The 19,997-nt window shown below is 43.1% G+C and overlaps 1 protein-coding gene across 1 annotated transcript in view; it reads right to left on the bottom strand.

Annotated features, from left to right (window-relative positions):
• CAPN3 (calpain 3) overlaps positions 1-19,997 on the bottom strand; it is a 333,505-nt gene that overhangs the window by 157,965 nt on the left and 155,543 nt on the right. Inside the window, exons 3-6 of the mRNA XM_069208784.1 lie at positions 18,258-18,376; positions 9,026-9,159; positions 4,833-5,001; positions 996-1,133 (exon numbers count right to left, since the gene is read on the bottom strand). Of these exons, the coding sequence (XP_069064885.1) occupies positions 996-1,133; positions 4,833-5,001; positions 9,026-9,159; positions 18,258-18,376 (560 nt within the window). The remainder of the gene's footprint in view (positions 1-995; positions 1,134-4,832; positions 5,002-9,025; positions 9,160-18,257; positions 18,377-19,997) is intronic.

The following is a 19,997-nucleotide window of genomic DNA, read 5'->3' as shown; positions in this document are numbered from 1 at the left end:
CCCCCCTATGCCACAAAAAAAAAAAAAAAAAATACTTACCTGAACTTACCTTAATGTCCATGGGATGGGTCCCTCCGTCCTTGGGTGTCCTCCTGGGGTGGGCAAGGGTGGCAGGGGGGGTCCCTGGGGGCAGGGGAGGGCACTCTGGGCTCATTTTGAGCCCACTTGTCCCTTAACGCCATGCCTGACCCAGGCGTTAAAAAGCGGCGCAAATGCGCCGTTTTTGGCCACGCCCACTCCCGGGCGTCATTTTTGCCCGGGAGTATAAATACCACGTAAAGGCCTGGGAGTCATTTTTTAAGACGGGAACGCCTCCCTTGCATATCATTAACGCAAGGAAGGGGTTCACGCTAAAAAATGACGCACACTCCGGGCACTTTGGCGCCCGAAGCGTCTAACGCCATAGTATAAATATGGCGTTAGTTGGCGTTAGTTTAGCGTCGAATTTGCGTCGAAAAAAACGACGCAAATTCGGCGCAACCAGAGTATAAATACGGCCCAATGTGCTTTAAACTGATTCCATCCTCAATTGCTGATACCAGCAAATATTCATTTTGGCATTTCCTATCATGTAAAAATAGCAAGATTTATATCTGTGCATGAGCAAATACCGCTTGTTAGATCCCTGCTGTACAAGCATGAATATGGTGCAAATGGAATGGCTGGAAGATATGTATTTGCAGAAGTTCCAACATTCAGTTACACGACGCTCTATGTAATTAAGATGTATTGAATTGGCTGGAGCATCACGGGAGCACGTGCACTCACATTCGAACTAAATGCATGAAAGCCTGGTGACACATTCATGCAGGCTTGTGAAGTACATGCAGCATACACTGAGAAAAAACATTTTAAAACATGCAAGCACAACCAACTGCAGCCTAAAAGACCGAAATAAAGCTAACAATACCAGCACACCACCAAGCAAAAAAAAAAAAAAACATTCCAAGTGGTGCAGTGGATAATGGAGAGCTCAGTCCTGCAAGCATACAAACCCGGGGTGGCAGTCCGTCTGCGCCCTCCTTGTTTATATCTTTGGCAGGCAGTGGGTCATTCACGCTCTCAATCAATTGCGCAATCTTTGCCTCCAAATCATTTGTAGGTGAAGTGCCACAGGAACTCCCCATGGTGTCCTGATTTTTGAAAATTTTAAAAAGATGAGAAAACAGTTCATAAAGAAAGAAAAAGTGCAAGGTGAGGTTGTAAAGAGAGATGGAGAAGGAAAGACAGTGAGAACTATTGAGAGATTCTTGCATGGATGAATGGGTAGCTAGGAAGATGTCTAGCTCTGATTGGTAAGGTGCATAGCAATGGTCTTCAGTAACTGTCAACGTCCTGCTTTTGGCATAGGGCAAACTGCTTTGGGTGACTCGTCTCTAAGCTATTTGTAGAGTGCGGGTCTCACCAGGGAGGGTGTCCAGGCGCTAGTTATGGATGGGGACTGAGGTCAAGGTAAAGAGCCAGATGTTCAGTTCTGTTGAATTCAAAGGCGGAGGAGGCGGCTCTGGGGTGCAGAAGGGGGTCCTTTCAGGCCTTGGGTACGAGGCATAAGAAGGCACAGTCGCTGGCTCTGCAGATTCAAGGAATGTGAGCGAGTAGAAAGTGATATGCCCCGTATGCATAATACGAGGGAATGGAGGTCCCAGTCGCAGATCAGAAATCGGGTCACCTGGTTTCAGAGGGTGACTAAAAAACTAGGCCCTATTTTACAGGAATTTGGTAAAGCAGAGGGTCAGAAAGCACTACTGTGAGTGAAAAGAACAGTTAGGGGGGCGGATTGTCATAGCAGGATCATGGAAGGGGTCAGAAGGGAGAACATGGAGTTGCGGGTGGAGGGAGGCAGCCTATCACAAGCTCTTCTTGCAAGAGCACTTAACAAGCATGACTGAAGCCTCTGATCTAGGTCACAATAAAACGCAGTGGCCTTCTTGAAACAGTGAGTTCTCTCTTTCTTTTATTCATTCTTTCATTGAGTAACATCCTATTTATATAATTAAGTGTGCACACTTAACTGCCTCACCGCTGGGCACCAAGACACCCTTTTTGTACGAACTCTTCATCTGATGTCCCTCTTATTCTTTTTTTAAAATCTTTTCCAAGTTTGCGTACACTCTCGGGAGGAGGCGTGTGGACTATGTGGAGAGACCGCTGATGGTGCCTCTAACATCTTAAGAGATGGTCTCTACCCAAGAAGTGGGTGGGTGGGGCAGGGGGCTACAATCCCTTTCTCTAAGAACCCAGCATGGGTAATGGGGGCCTTTTTTATCCTGGGACACATGAAAGTCAATCCATAAAAGTGACAGAGATGGGGTACCAATGTTGACATCATGGCTTTAGAGGGTTTGACTCCTTGCACCAGCCTTCGTACCTCAACAGACTCCCACGTTTTGTCGAGGGCCAGATTGAAGGGCAACGCTCTTCAACTATAAAAAAGGTAAACGTCTTTGAGGAGCTCATTCTTTTCCAGCGACTCCTTTCAAGACCTCTGAGGCCAGAGGTAGCACGGGCAGAGGAATGATTACCAAAAGGACAATCAAGGGGTTGCTGTCGCTATCCCTGCTTTTCCCTAAGAGACGGAGTGTGACTGTGCCAAAGCCGCCATTGGTGTAAGGTGGGATCTGGGAGGAGGAAGCTGTGCCATCCATCCTGAAGCTCGTTTAAGAGTCATCTTTGACATCACTGTGATGGCCCCAACAGTGAGACACCTGGGAATGGCACTTCCTTGAGTGGTGAGACTCTGGGAGGGGATAGTTTTCCTAATAACCCTATGAGCCCTGAGCAATGAGGCTCTGAGAGGGGGCAGGGTTTCATGGATATCCCTAAAGTCAACGGTGGGAATGCACGAAGGGATAATATCTTGTCCTACCATATTTCAGATGACTTGTAAGCCTCCCGGAGGTGGCAATATCTTGTACATTCCTACCATGAGTAGTGATTCCCTTTGTGGAGAGCTGTTTTTGCTTATAAGTGAAACTGAGCAGTGTGTGCTTCACCTAATAGAAACCACTTCAATGCCCTTTATTTCTGTTGAATGTATTCCCAGGCAAATAAATCTAATATGGGTAGGTATCCCAGGATGGATAAGGATATCGATAGAGATTATTTAGGTCCCAAAGCTTCCTAAACACTACTATTAATTACTGAACTAAATAATTCCAGTTATGCATGTATTCAATGGAGAGCCACTTTAGAAATTGGGTAAACGTTTGTATGTACTCCCATTATTTATTACCACTGGTAGAATATCGATTTATCTGTGACACACACAATCTATCAGTGATCCCAGGTACTAAAACTCAGATTGACCTGCAACTTAACATTTCAATGTCCTCTGAGAAGGACAGACTGACGTCTTTACTCAAAAGCTACTTGAAGAGGTTCAGGTCAGTCCAAGCGGGAGAACCCTCGGTATCCTGAATGACTTACTGCACAAGGTTCTCATGATCAGGGTATCCCACTGTCAAGGTGCATAGGCTAATGTGGATATTTCATCCTGATTCCTAATGGTGGGACAGTGTTTAAGGGACTCCATAAGAGGGAGTATGGGTGAGGATGGGCTAGAACTCCAAGTGCATGAAGTTGGCGAGGTAGGGTGGCAGGTAGACACCTGAGTATAATTAACAGAGTCAAGTGTCAGAAAGACTGAGAAGAACAAGGGTAAAGAAGAATTGAAATGGGGTGCTGAGCTGAGGTCACTGGTGCAAGGTAAGTGTGCCATATCAGTGGTGTGAGCAAAGTAAAAACGATCAATGACAGAAGAGAGTTAGGGTAGAGGTGATAGGCCAATTGAGCACGTACAAGAGGTTCATGATGTGTTCCAACACCATGTAGATTCATAGAGGGAGTGGCTCTTGCTGGCCTGCAGACAATCTTGTCCAAGACATTATGCCATATAGGGTGAGTGCTGCAAAGGTATGCTAGTTGCAACTAAAGGTAGCCAGTTTAGACTACGTTGCACACTGGTTTGACTCAAGTTATTCATATCAGGATGGTAGGATTCATATAGTGTTTTGGAGGCTGTTAGCCACAGCAGGAGCAGAGGACCTGCTGATTCTATGATCATATTTAATTTGTATGTTATGCTACTTTTTTATACCTTTGCTGGAAGCATTTTAACCATCCCTGAGGACAGTCTGAGGTGCTCTCTGAGAGCAGATCCTGATTTATCAATAGAAACACAGAGAAGAGACTATGGAAGTAAGGTCAGAGCTAAGAAAGAAATAGAAAAAGTGAACTAGACGAACCAATGTAACTTTTTATATGCTTCAAGTCTGATCAGGCAATACATCGCCTTAGGAACAGTATATCTGGATGTGCATTCACATGAGGACAGATCAAAGAACATAATGTGGTTACAGTGCTCCAAAGTGGATTTTGTCCCGTATAAATACTTGATGTAAGCATTAATACTCATTTCGATGTTTTTCCTATTTAGTCCCTTCCTCAATCACACTGCCACTCAGCACTTGCTCATGTATAAAATCATCCCTATATCACTTCATTATTCACTCATTTGCGCAATCCATTACAATATGTCATTCAGCACTTACTCCTTCATTTGCGGAACCACTTGGTTGTTTGCCCTATCACTTGTGTACAGTATGTTATTCACTCCCTCCAACTATCACACCATTTTCCCCTCCGAGTTTGGCTAAATGAAGTCATCATTCCACATAGGAAGAGCTTCAACTACCAGAATGATGTGTGACTTGAGCACAAGCACCTCACGCTGCCCAACAAATAGTAATTTCTTTCTCACCAACCTTCTTGATTGTTCAAACACAGAAAAAAACCTTCCTTAAATTTCCCCTGACAGAAAATGGTGAACTTACATCAATAGAGCAGCCCATGAGGGACCCTCTCTCAAACGCCTTTTTCATGATTTTGAACAGGTCCTTGGGAGCGTCCTTAATCTCATAAAACTCGGTCACGCCCCCTGTGAAGTCCTCCATGGCCTCCGTGGTGTTTCCGCCCTTAAGAGCTTCGTAGGATCCATGCAGCCTGGAATAGAAGGGGAGCACGGAGAGTTAAAATGTAAATGCTTGACATGTATGAGTATGAACATACACACACATACACATATTCACTGATAAATGCAAGGTTAACGTTATGTTATAGTTAAGTACAAATTGCAGTAATCTCACATAGTACATCGCTCATGACATGTTCCATGACATCTTTTGATGACATTAATGATGACATTTCAAATGATATTGATGACATCACTGATTACATCATCCCATCTACTTTCGTACATTTTTATTTTAAGGAGTATGACATTCGCGGTACAAAGGCAAGTATCAAAAAGTTCAGAATACTATAAAGCACAGCCCACTGAGGCAAAGCAAGCTTCTGTTATGCACAACATTGACCCTATACCATACATGTCATGGGTAACTTAGTTCATGTTGACAATCAACCACATATAGCTAGGTAACCCTACTGCACACGTTGATCAATCAGTAAGCAACTGTTCAGAGAATGCCAACTTCCTCCAGACACTCAAACCCTATTACATAACTACAGCCCTACTACAGACAGCATTTAGCCTGTATCAAACCCTTCACAGTTAGCAAACCTCTTGTGAGAAATCAAGCAGGATCAGTAGAAATGTGGCTACTGTAAACAGTACTTACCCTATGCATACAATTTACCCTGTACCACATGGATTTCAGACAGTCTGACACAGACTGTTAAAAAGTATCTGGAAAGGACAGTATTCACTCTATGCAAAACCACTCTAAAGAAAGATTACTCACTGTAAATACCCAAGATGTCAAGGTACTAAAAGTTATAATGCTGGCAGCCTTCAAACTCTGCTGAAAACTTTATAGATAGTCCACCTTTGGTGGCTAATCAAGCATATGTACATGAGTAAGTACCTGGTGCACACAGTCGTATGTCCTATGTAGAAACTGTCATTCTGAGACAGTTCCCTCAAAAGACTGAAGGCTGCTTACAATACTTAGGGCCTGATTACGAGTTTGATGAACGGACGAGCCGACTGCCACATTCGCAGGAATGAGACCGCCATCAACCCAACACCTCACTCCGAGTCGTATTATGATGTTTCTGGCTGGTCAGCCGGCGGGAACAGTGCTACGGTATTGAGTATAAGGGAGCCAAGACTAATACCATAGTGCAAGGCAGACAGTGCACATTCCGAGGGTGCTGGACAGGGGGGCCCGTGCACTGCCCACGACATGTTTGTGGGCAGTGCAGGGCCCCCCCCAGCTCTTCCTTTCAACCATCCTTTTCGGCTGGTGGAAAGGGGACTCGTGATCAGCATGGCAGTGCCGAACTCAGCACCGACGTGGCTGACCAAGAGTCCGACTGCCGTCAACCTGTTGCGAACCATGTTCCTGGCGGGGATAGGGGTCCCCTGGCAGTCCAACCGCCACAGTGGTAATGTGGCGGTTGGACCACCAGGAGTGTGGCGGTCCGACTGCCACCGCAAGGCTGGCAGCCTCAAGACCACCAGCATAGTAATGAGGCCCTTAGTATCTACTACATATTGTTGCCCTGTTGGAAATGTGTTTTGGCAAAACCAAACTACTTGTGCACAACATACTGGACACAAGCCATCAACTGTCACCTTAGCCATGTACACAAACATTTGTAAAGGACTCTATACCTATGCACACTTCTGACACATTCAGAGCACAATCATTGGAGATGTCATCAGTGATGTCATAAATGATATCATAGAACATGTCAAAAGTGATGTAATATGTAGGTCACAATCAGTGCATAGAGGGGAGCAAGTTATAGTTAGCTCCGCTAACTATAACTGATGACTTTCTGTGGTTTTGAGTTCAAAACATTACATTGTCAGTAAAATTGTAAAATAACTATAACATCATTTTAACCTTTATTTTTTCTGTGAATTTCTAGTTTTTTGTTTTTTTTACTGTAAAGTAATAATATAATACCATATGTAAAGCCATCCCTCCACTATGCACAGCCTTTGGCTGTGCAGGAAGCAACCTGTTGCAGGCAAGCAAGGCTACAATGCAAGTTTCCTTCCAGGTGAGGGGATCGCATGCCTCCCCTCCCCAAACCACTAATGTCCCGGAGAAACCAATGTGGCCTTTTTTTTTTATAGAATCAGTAGGGAGTGCCCAGCCCCTCTTCCCAAGCCATATTTGGCCTGGGGGACTCTATACCCCAGGGTCAAAAACATTTATATTAGGGGAGGAAGGGCACATGTCTCCCCGCCCACACCCCCTGGGCCACACAATAATATTGTACATGAGGTCGCATGTCCCACTCCCTGAGCCTTATGAGCCCCTGGGACCCCATCTCCGGGGCCAAAAACACTTCTTTTAGTGGAGGGGGACATGGTCCCCCCTCACCTAGGCCAAATGGGCCTCAGTGACCCCATCCCTAGGGCCAAAATCTAACCTTAAGAGAAACAGGGGACCCATTGCTGGGGGTCAAACATATTTAGATCACAGGAAGGGGTGCATGGCCACTCTGTTTAGGCTCATATGGGCCCCGGGGACCCTATAACCGGTGCCATAAATTAACTGTAGGCAAGGGGGCACCTTTTTCTCTATGTATAACGTTTGTTGTGATTTTTCTTTTCTCCTTCCCTTCACTTTCCCACAAAGGTAAGGTGAAGTAAGCCTATTTGGTTGGCTTATTTTGAGATATAGGAAAGGTACGCCATATCTATTTGTCTTACCTACAGAAGTCACCAGGTGGGACCAAGTGTTTTTTGTAACATATTGTACCCAGGTCTTAGGGTTTATTGGGTTAACCCGTAGTTATGTAACAGAGTTTGATGTTCCATCATTTGCCTTTTCTGCCTTTAATCCTCATTTCTTCAATTTTAATACTCAGTTTTATGTTGTAATAGTGGTAGTGAATTTTCAGAAGTAGAGTAAAACTGCTTTGAAATCAGTTCAGACTCCTAACTTTTTGTCTTGTTAATTTACACATTAAGGGCCCGATTAAGAGTCTGGCAGTCTCAAGACCACCAGACTTGCAGTGGCGGTCCGACCGCCACATTATGACCCTGGCTGTTGAACTGCCAAGGGACCACCGTCTCCGCCAGGATCTCAGATCCTGAAGGGCTGATGGCAGTCTTGGTTGTGATCAGCCAGGGCGACGAGGAAATCAGCGCTGCCCTGCTGATTACAGCCGTGTTCTCTGTCAGTCTTTTCATGGCGGTCCAACTGCCAGGAAAAGGCTGGGGGAGAACAAGTGCTGGGGGCCACAGGGGGAGCCCCTGCACTGCCCACAACATATTCGAGTAAAACTCTGGGAGCAGGGCAGCGCAACCCCCCTCTCCTCTCCTTGTTATTTGGCTCGGGGATGGGGCTGCGGAGTCACACATCCCCCTCCTCTTTAAATAAAGTGTTTGGAAGGATTGGGTCCCCGGGGTGGGGGACTGCCTGCCCCCTCCCCTTCAAATAAAGTGTTTGACCCAAGTTCTGCCCCAGGCCCAGGGAGGGGGCCCTTTTTTTTTTAAAGGTTGGCCCAGAACATGGGGCCCCTAGGGCCCAAAATGGCCTTGGGAGGTGCACCCCACTCAGGCCCGCTCCCCAAATATTTGCAGCAAAAATAGCGGGCAACATTTTTGCAGCAGTGCTGGCTAAAAAGGTTTATAGGAAATGCTGGTGGATTTGCTTTTGGACCACTTCCTTTTTTCTTAGCCGAGTTTGATGCATCATCACAAAAACTTTCCAGTGAGAAGCTGAGGTGAATAAACTTTTTTTGCTAGGTTTCATGAAGATTCGACAAACAGCAGCAAAGTTATTAGCAAACCCAAAAACGCTCTGTCTATGGAAAAGCTGGCCACCACTGGGTATATATATATATATATATATATATATATATATATATATATTGACTAAAAGAATAAATGGTAAAGTGATGTTATAGTTAGGTGAATATGTCAGTTAAGACATACTGTTTTCAAAGTACAAAACCACTGAAATGCTTTAGTTATAGTTATCTCAAGTAACTTTATCTCGTGCCCTAAGATAACTATTGTCTTTGAACTTTGGTGAGAGCTTACTTTGCATAGGCTTTTTCAAGAAGTGCACTCCAAAACTCATTGCGCTGAGAGGATTTGGTGAACACCAACTGGTTGTTGTATGTTGGCAAGCAGTCATCAATGATAACATCCACCCAGTCTCCGTAGCGCCAGAACTAAAAAATAAAAATGTAAATTATTGTTCGTGGATGTAGTAAGTGGTAGAGCAATACAGTTATTTTATGTTAAAAACCTAGGTACAAAAAATAATAATATCATATATCCTGCACCCAAACGTTCAGTGGCCTGTTCATCACTCCATTTAGTAATATGTTTGGTAGTACTACAATAGTACTACTAAATTACCAGAAACTTTTATTCACAAACTACAAGTGTAAATCTCCACCTCAACCTTTCATGTCTTTTCTTTGTGGAGATCCTCACAAATATAAGTTTACAACTTAGTAAATGTGGGAGACACCACATAGAGTAGCTGGGAAGAGGGGATTAAGAAGGAGTGAGGAGGAGTTTAGGGAGGGTTATCGGGGAGTTTAGGCAGAGACACTCACCCTTGTAAAATAGTAGTAAATTACGCCAGCACTGAGCTGGAATAAGTCCAGAATGACACATGGCAAACTATGTGTTCTGGAAAACCCTCCCATAAAAAATAATGGTGGTAGGGACTTACATTCAAACCCCAAAGGAAATCATGTTAAATTAAATTATTTAAAAGAGTAGAAATATGAAAACTTTTATTTAATATTTAAAAAAATCGGAAAACCTAACTCTAAAAATAAAACATTAATTACAACATATTTCCCATACATTTCTTATTTTATTATCAAATGCAACATGTTCTTATATAACTAAATTCATTTAAAATAATTCTACATATAGTACCATTAATAATTATTAATGCATAATAAACATATTTTTATAAATTTTTCGAAGTTAAATCAACTTTTTTACTTTTCCTGCCCAGTGGAGATCTACATTATGGTAAAGTAAAAGGAAAATTAGAAAATGTTTATCAAACTTTATAATAAAATAATTAAAATATTTTATGTTAAACATCGATGCAAAGTAATGGTATACATATTTATTTTAAATGTAGAGCAAAATAATAAAAATAGAGAGTACTATTAACTTTATTTTGAATTCAATGCTTAATTACTTTAAATACATTAAATCACATAAAAATATTTTTCTCAAGGTAAAATTTCAAAATTAATTCCCACCAAAAGTGGCAAATCTGGGTGCCAAAGCCACGTTTTGATATAAGGAGCTTGCGAAGTTAGTCAAAGGTTGATTTTCAAACATTTTTGTAAAACTAAAGGGCTGACTATGAGTTCAGCGGTCTAACCGGCCAAACTCCAATATGGCAGTGGGGAGGTAGCCGTCAAGCCGGTAGCCTCACTACTATCATATTACGATGTTTCTGCCGGTTTGACCAGCGGAAAGAGCAGAGGTCAATGCCGCCGCACACACCACCCTCGAAAAGCGCACTGTCTGGAATGGCAGACAGTATGCATTCCGAGGGCGGTGATGGGGGGCTTGAGCCCTGCTCACGACATTGTCGTGGGAAGTGCAGGGTCCCCTTTGTGGCCCCAACTCTGCCTTTCCACCAACCACGGCAGGTATGGCGGTCCTATGGACCGCTGTACTCATAATCAGGCCCTAAGTATCTGAGTTAGAGGAGAGCAGTAAAGGGAACACTGGCAAAAACTGTACTGAATTATCTTGGCACATTTAGGGGCCAGAGCAAGGCATTCTATTTATATATATATATATATATATATATATATATATATATATATATATATATATATACATACATACATACACACATATATATATACACATATATATATACATATATGCACAATGGTGGTCAAGCACAGAAGGCATAGGAAATTTTCTTCCATTTCGAGCAATAATGGAGGCAGAAGGAGTGAGCAGCAAACTTGATGTTAAAACATCCAGTTGACTGGCCACTAGATTTGACATTGTATTGTGGTGAAGCCACCAAAAATGGTAGCAGAAAAGGTGCCTACTTCCTACCTCAGTGACAGATCAGCCTATAAACCATGATGGCCTGTGATGGGTCTGAAAAGAAGTAAACCCTTCAAGCTAGACAAAATATTGCCCCCCAGTCCAATATATTATGCCAGTCCTAATTTTGGGGTACATTTCTAGAACCAGTATCAGTCCTCAAGAGTGGCAGTGGTCTATGGCACATGTGGTGGAGTCAGGATGCGGGGTCAAGTGAAGCAGCAACATCGGGATGAAATTATGGAAGGCAGTGACAATGATGCAAGTCACACAAAGGGCAATAAACACCTATGTCTGACTCGGTAGTTCTTGGGTGTCAAAAAGAATAAGTCCACACAAATGCAGTGTGTATGAAATTGGAAAAATATTTGGGGTGGGTGACTACCCCCCTCAAGGATTAATCACACTTCTTGTCAGGGTGAATCCTCAAAGTCACTACATTAAGTTGAGTTCAAATCCTGGTAGCTGTGGCACAAATAGCAGACAGGTTTAATGTGAGCAGTGTGTAAATTATTTATGCAGTAGCAAAACTCCAAAAAGCAACAAAAAAATACTCCGAAACAGAATTAGAAAAACAGAATAAGGTAGACAAGATGACACCAAAATGATAAAAATCAAACAAGGAACACCAGATATATGATTATTTAAAAGTTTTAAGTAGGAAAAGCGCAAAGAAGCATAAAGGTTCTTTGACAGTCAATGGTTGTGTTAGACAGGAACTTAGGTGGAATTAGATTCAGACCACAATGGAGCGAGGGTTGGACACCTCAACCACATTTGCCCTGGTCAAAGGTTTTACCTTCTTGCATTAGTCCTTCAACTCCCAATCCACCTCATATGTACACTTCTAAAGTCCTGCAGGAATCATGCCCCCAAAGGGGCATCACAGTATGTCAGACAGAGGCCAGACAGCAAGGTTCAGTACAGGTCCAGTTACCACTAATCAGCTTGGCAGTTACATGAAAGGCTTGGTATAGCTTTTTGTATTCCTGTTGCTTGAAGAGGAAGTCAGCTTTATGACCATTGGGGACCACATCTTTGTCCTAGGTACAAGAGAGAGCAGGTCCAGTCCTGTAGGCACTTCTCAGGTCTCAGGCAGCAGGTTCACTCCTCCTATAATCATCCACAGCTTCAGGAGTGTTCTCCATTGGGTGCGTGGAGATGCCACATTTATACCTGGCATGAGCTAATGGGTGGGAATGACTCCATGGCATGCCCTAGCCAATATGGTAACATTTCCGGGGGCCAACCATACCCACTTTGAGCATTATCAAAATAGTGGAAATCTTTGGCCACACTAAACCTGGGCTCTGATTACAGGGGATGTCTTTGAGCAGTGTACTATGGTAATTCTACTGTCCTTTTACATCTAACACTGAAATGCCATTAAGGGCAGTCACTGTACCCCCAATAAACCAAAAGACAGGTGTTTGGTAGAACAGAACAAAATAGGGGTTTTCTGCAACCAGACAATAGATACATAAGTTGGAATCTTGTTCTTGCCCTTTGGATGTGCCCCAAACGTTGTATGTACAACCCCAGCAGACCTGTCAAGCAGTATTGAACATTCAAACACAATTTGACACTGTAATGTCCAAAACAATGCTCATAGCCAGACCGTGCATATTCTGTCACGTTCAGAGTGGTCACCTCTGGCCATTCAGGTCAGTCAATTGTTTGCTCCTGGGAGGCTTTTAACACCCATTCACATCTGTTCAAATGCTAATTACTGGCTTGCAGAAGTGTAGGAGCAAATACAAATGGGTCTTCATAGACTTTAGGCAGGGAAAAGATAACTTTCTAAAAGTACTGTTTCCTTAATATTTACCAAAAATCTGACTTCACAATTGAATTGGATTTTTAATACCTATTTAAAAAAGTTGCTTAATTATTTGCCCAGCTGTTTCCTAACCAAAATTAGCATTGCTAGATGTAACAATGTAACCCTGCGCTTGTCCACCGAATAGCCAGCCCTGCTATAGTAAAAATAGCTTTTGGGGCTTTTTGACTATAAGGGCATGTTTAACGTTAAATTCCTAAATGGCCTACTTTTAAACATATATGCTGTTCATCGTCTCATACAGTGGATCCTCTGAAGGTTTAGAGATATCCAACAGGCAGAGTGGAATCTTTACATACGGCAGTCTGTAGTCCTCTAGGGTAGTGAAGTACATACCCTGCTGTACTGGTGGAACAAACTACAGCCCGTCAATCCCTAAGTAACCCCCTACTTCTGGCTAACAAATTATCATAGAATTAAACATGACAAACCTTTTCAATGTCCAGATTTAAATTTCTGATAAAACATGGCTTCAAAAGCCATCAACATTGTAATATTATTGGTGTAGGGGTATGTGTTGTTTAACATGTTTGCTTAGTGTGAGAAAACCAGCTAATCTAATATATACTTTATGTCCAGTTTGCATCCAGTGGTGATAACAGGGATGGTTGTCATTGGATCAAACCAAAAAGTACTCAAGTGAGTTAAAGCCCATTCAACTTCAAAAACATAGGTTGCTTCCTTCTGCTAAAAAGTGTATATAAGAGAAAAGTCTGCTCATCCAAAAACAAAGTAAAGGCTTCTGAACTCCTGTAATAGCCTTAGTGTAAGCTGCATGGCGCACAAATTAATAGGTCCGGGATAACTAATTCTGGTGGTAACTGCACCCCGTAATGAGTTATTATGAGTTATTCCACTTCCAATACTATGTGAGTTATTCCACTTCCAATGAAGAATAACATGCAGACCAGATTTTAGCTGGTATCCATTCTATGCCAATTAATGGGACTTTTTGTAGTGTAGTTTGCCTTTGAGTATTTCTCCCAGACAGTAACACAAAGGGGGTCTGGGTGTAGGCAGGATGGGCCACACTGACAGGGCGGGAGGGGCTGACCTCCCCTTACATTTCAAAGGAGCTGGCAAACATAGGACTTCAATGTGACTTCATCCAGCGAATAGCCGTCAACGATGCCTCCTCCTCGGACACTGCAGGCTGACCTGCCCCATCTTACCTTCTCCAACATTTTTCTTTGAAATTGCTTCTAAGGCCAAAGGTAACCCAAGACCAGACCCAATCCACTTCTTGCATCTGAACGGCTCCATCGCAGTCGGCCATAACATTCCACTTTGCCCCAGTCTTGCAGGACTAGATGTCTGTGGTTGATGGTCTGATCTTTTAGGTGCTAGATTGCACTAAAAACTGTAAAAATTGATAACCTCAGTTTGACCGATTAGATTTTTGACATTTTGACGTTAATTTAATAAATGTCATTCTATTGGTCTAAATTGGTGTGAGATTTTTCCTGTGTTGTGTTTTCACTTTATTTTAGTTTCTGTGCTGTATAAATACTTTACACATTGCCTTTAAGTTAAGCACCATCTTCCGCCCTCACCAATGTCCTCAATTTATCACAGGTGAAAAAACTATAGGAACCAAGAGTAATCTAATCCTGTAAACATCTACGTACAAAACAACTGATGAGCTGCATCACTGTGGAAAACTCACTAAACTTGAGGTTCACCTGCCCCAATTAAAGATTGACAAAACACCAGGGGCCTGATTTAAGGAAAGTGGTGCTGCACCCAGTGCAGTGCCACTTTCTTTGCGCCCCTTACCGCCCCCTAACACCACGATGTGTGCGCCGTATCTAAGATACGTTGCACCATGACAGTAGTAAGCGAAACTAGGGTCAGCATTTTTTACGCTAGTTCGGAGCTTTGCAGGACTAGCATCATAAATGTGGACGCTAATCCTGCAAAGCCCACTGAGGCCCATTGAAAACAATGGTGTGCCTTCTTTTAACGCCTGGGCAGGTGTCACAAGTGCCGGAAAAAATGACGCAAATAAATCTCTTAGATTTCATTGTGTCATTTTTTCGCCCCCTAACAGGGGAACGCCCACTTTGCATACATTATGCCTGCCCCAGGTGTAATGTCGCACAACGGGTTACAAAATGCATGTATTGCGCCACTTTGTAAATTTGGCACCACTATTTTGCCTCCTTGTGCCACATTAGCGTAAAAAAATACGCTAATGTGGCACAAGTAGTCGCTAGGGGCTCTTAAATTAGCCCCCAGGTTTCTAATGTTGAGCCATAGCTGGGTCCACTGGTGGAAACCTTTACCACTGGTCTGTCTGCCACAGTCTGAGTAATTTGTTTTTCAATAACAAACTCTCATTTTGGAGTTCATTGTTTTTTTTGCTGTTTTTTCCTATGTTATATAGGCTATTACGGGCAGAAACGGATGCACATTCATTCCAATGTCTTTACTTTGTGATTTTTACAAAGTAAAGACACGGACTAGAGTGACTGAAAACCCTGAGCACAACTTTGGGACTTGAATATTCAGTGTAATAGTAAGAAGATTTAAAACAAGCCTCAATAAAGCCAGTAGGTCTGATTTTAAGGTGCTAGCACGTGCAAAAGCAGACATAAACAAGTGTGCACAGATGCCGGCATTTGTTTGCATTTCATGCCGGACATACTTGCTTTACCAATTTGTGTTACTTTATCCTCAGATGTTGCCTGTATTTTTGCCTTCATTGGTGACCAACGAAGCCTTTGCTACCTCTCGACCCCATCTCCAAACTGTACTGTTGCATGGGACAGGGCTCTGGCCATGGGCAGGCTGGATGACAACAAGGGAAACACGGCTGGAAGCATGCACATTTATGACTTATTTAGGCAACAACTGTAAATGATATGTAATTCATTTATACACAATTTGGAAATGTCACAATAAAGAATGACATGCCACACGGATCCTTGATTTCCCATCAGTGCCAACATGCAGAGTGTCTGAACGAATCCCAGGGTATGAAGTGATTCAAATTCTCCCTCTGGTCGCCATTAGATAAATGCTTTGCAGCCGACATAGCAGCTAGATACAAAGGACAACATGTCCAAAACTGTCCCTTATTACCAACTTGGTGCACAATCTGTGAGGTACCAGCTGCTAGCAGTACTGCTACCAAACAGAAGAAAACATCACGAAAAGCAACAGGACACACTCAAATAAGTATACAATGATTCAAAAGTCCGATCCAGGCAATAATGTTTCTTATTTCTTCTTTATTAGATTCCAGGACTTCTTTTCTTGTTGCATAAGATCAATCACTACAGCATAAGCGTTTCATTCCACTGAACTTCCTCAGGGCAAATGAACTGTGAAGAAATGTGCATTCTCAAGGTTCCTTCAGGGTCCGCGAACAGTGTTCTCTATTCTGAACACCACCTTTTTATACAATAAATCATTTCCAACCTTCCATCTTAGAACGCTACAAGCCTCCCTTGAAATAGACCACGGATTCTGGTGTCAACATTGGTTCATTTATCCCCTATACATAGGGCTGTGAGGTGGAGAATATCTGCGTAATGCCACACTATTATATGATTACATCATCCAAGATGAACCTCTTCTTGTCCAGGACCAAGATCAGGTCAGATTTCATCCCATGCCCTGGACCAAACTGAAGTTTTCGAAATGATCGGTGAGACATTTGAAAGGCATAATTTCCAACAATTTAAAGATGGCAAGCAGCAGTGGAATAATCCAATGGCTTTTGCTGTCTCATGGGTGGAGACACCACTCCTATCTCCCAGATTTCTGATACTATCCAGGTCACGTCACTTGGGCTGTTGAAAGTATCAGTTGAAACAATCCTAATCATGAGATTTTAATTTGTTTTTAATCCTTCTTTGAAACTGAGAGACGACTCTTGCTATAGGAATTTAAAGCTATTATTGGAACACTGGAACTCATACGAGTGGCCTTTTGCCAATTAACATTTTGAACGGTCACTTCAAATAGGATCGAGCTGAGCACTCCTGTTTCAGACACCAAGCTCATCCAATTTCAGGAACTGAAAACGTGTTTTGAGTAAGAGTCAAACTATTCTATGTCAACAGCATTCAAATATCTTGTCACCGGTCTCAATGGAAACTATGCAACTCAGTCAGTCTCAGTGGTGGTCGCACTCACGCAAGCTGAAGTAATATTATGTCCATCTGCAGGTATAGGCAATGTTTGCTTAAGCAGGGAGCTATAGGAGAGCATAGCTTAAATGAAGAACGTATTTGTATTCTTTTTGTGAAGTTGAGAGGCCCTAATAAACGAATTTCTGGAAGAAATCAGCTGAATTCTAGCACTACAAAGTAACCGGAGTACTGTAATGAGGGAACCAGCTCAAACTACAGCAGATTGCCTTGATAGGAGACTACCAGCTAGAAACTGGTGGTTGAAAACAGGAAATGTCAGGCTCCACGGGCTCCCATCTTCCAACTTCTGAAGAAAGAGAACTATACAGACTTTAAAACTTAGAATAGATCGGCATCTCTGTCTTGCTGCCATTTCATGTACAAATAGACCCAGGGCAACATATAATAATTACCCAAGAATTAGTATAAAGTTAGTGTACAGAAATATAGCTTCCAAAAGACTGCAAAATCTATCATAATATTTGGTGAAAATTATGTCTTCATGCCTGTTCAGGAGGTCTGTTGTCACAGTGTAGTGAGACACAAGCCGCCCATCTGGTGTTAGAATGAAAGGGGAGAAACTTTGTGGGTGATTCACAGAGGCATGTTCGAATATTCGTGTGGACTACTATTTTACGTACCCTAAAATGATTTTCTGAATTGCCCCCAAAATCCCTGAAATGAGACAATTCAAATACAGAAGGTAGAAATAGAAAAGACTGTACGCCCTCTTCACACATAGGAGTTGGGACATGTCACAGACACATGTAAGACTACATAAAAGAGTACTCCTTTTGTACTACTCCCCATATTCATATTTGTTTTGGTGAATTAGCCCCTTATCTTATTGACATTGACTACTCCTATTTTCAGGTATCAGTTTCACAGGTGCAAGCAAGTTGACATCCTTTTCTGCCATCTTGGGTATAACATTCCACGTTTTAGGTAGTGTGGTCAAGTACACTTTTCATTTGTTGTCACAAGAATACCATAGCTGCCACACTGAGGATCTACTTATTGATCTGTGGTTATAGTTAGGAAGAAGGTGGTGTACCACCACACTCTTTTTTGGGGGTTGACACATACAAAACAAAAAACAGAAACAATAACATTCTAAGTGGTTCACCTCACCTGACCGTCAAAAACGTGTTCATCAGACAACCTCATTGCTCTCTCCCCTAACATGCTCACACACAAATTTCTCCCTTCCCCCAAAACACCCCAACCACCATCCAGGTTGTACCTGAAAGTGAAAAATCCCAGCATAGTTTTCGGTGAAGTTCTGTTCATAAGGTATGACACGGTAGAGCAACCTTTCATGGAGGGTCAGACAAGCGATGGCAGCTAAGAACCAGCAGTCGCCTATAAGTAAATAGAAAGGTAAGAGTTAAAGCACAGCCACCAGACCAGAGTGACAAAGGCAAGTGAATGGGCTCACATACCCAGTACAATCCCACTGAACCTGCATTGTTCCATATTCCTGTTAGACCTGGCATCCTTAGAGTGGTCTTACCCCAGACCTTTTGCCATTATCTCCTATTTTGTTGCAGTAACTTTTTGTTGGCCTTGGGACTCTAAGCCCTTTACCACTGCTAATAAGTGCTAAAGTGAATGTGCTTCTCCCCTAAAACATGGTAGCATTGGTGCATCCACAATTGGCATAAGCCCCTTGTAGAGTAGTATACCATATACACAGGGCCTGTAAGTAAAATGCTACTAGTGGGCCTGCAGCACTGATTGTGCATCCCACTTAAGTATCTCTGTAAACATGACTCAGACCTGCCACTGCAGAGCCTGAGTCTGCAGTCACACTGCCTTCCCTGGCCTCTAAGATCTCTTGCCAAGCCAAAAACATCCCTTTTTGTACATATGTCACCCTTAAGGTATGCCCTAGGTTGCCCAAAGGGCAGGGTGCCATGTAAGCAAAAGGCAGTACATGTACCTATATGGTTTTCATGTTCTAGTAATGAAAAAGTCCTAAAGTCATTTTTCATTACTGTAAGGCCTGCCCCTCTCACAGGTTAGCACAGCATTGGTAATTCCTTATAAAATCTTTAAGCTGCAATTCTTGATCTGAGAGGAGTAGCTGCCTCGTGTTTAGTACCATTGGAATGGTAATAATACATCCTCTTTACTGGTAAAGTTGAATTTATTATTACTATTTTAGGAATGCCACTGCTAGAAAGTGGACATTTCTCTGCACTCTCTGCCCTGTGTGCCTACAGCCTATCTCCGATACATGTCTGCATGTCTGGCTTGGGCTGGGTGACAGCTACACTTGTGCATTCCCATCAGACCCACACAACAAAGGATACTCAGCTACCTCTGCATTCATCTGCATACTGATGGGTCTTCCTGGGGAGGAGGTTGGGAAGGGCTCATACTTACATTTCAAAGGGCAGTGACTAGAGACCACACAAAGTGGCTGATTACATTCCACTGGCAGTCTGGAGCCGAGGATGACCTGAAAGGAGGACCTGTGCACTTCACAAGACCCTTTTGTAGCACCCCCCACACCAAAGGCGCTTGTCAGTATACCTCTGCACCTAGATAAAACTCTGCTGGAGTAAAGACTGTGGTGCTGCCAGGATTGTGAATCTACCACGACTGACTGTTCCCAGGAACTGCTGCCCATCTTTTTGTGCTGCCCTGCTACCTGCTTATCTCTGCCCTGCTAAGAACACCCTAGAGTGACTCCAAGGGCTTGTTGGCTTGCCCCCTGTTCTCCTTGAGGTCGCTAGCTACTTATCATCGCCCTCAAGCCTGCAGGAGATTGCCTTGCAAGGATCAGTGCCCCAGCACCTCTGAGACTTCAGCGTCTGCGGAGCGCTTCAACAATGTCTACTTCAGCACTGCCTCGCGTTTCAACTTCAGTGTGAGCATAGCGCTACCACCCTTGGGTACACCGCTTTTCAGTTTCAGTGGATGTGCGGCGACCCAAGACTTTGCTCACTGCTTCTCATTTCCTGGTATACATGCAGTG

Source organism: Pleurodeles waltl, chromosome 9, assembly GCF_031143425.1.
Source record: "Pleurodeles waltl isolate 20211129_DDA chromosome 9, aPleWal1.hap1.20221129, whole genome shotgun sequence".
Classification (NCBI taxonomy): domain Eukaryota; kingdom Metazoa; phylum Chordata; class Amphibia; order Caudata; family Salamandridae; genus Pleurodeles; species Pleurodeles waltl.
The sequence above is the reverse complement of the archived record's forward strand: the minus strand, read 5'-3'. Positions and strand labels throughout refer to the sequence as shown.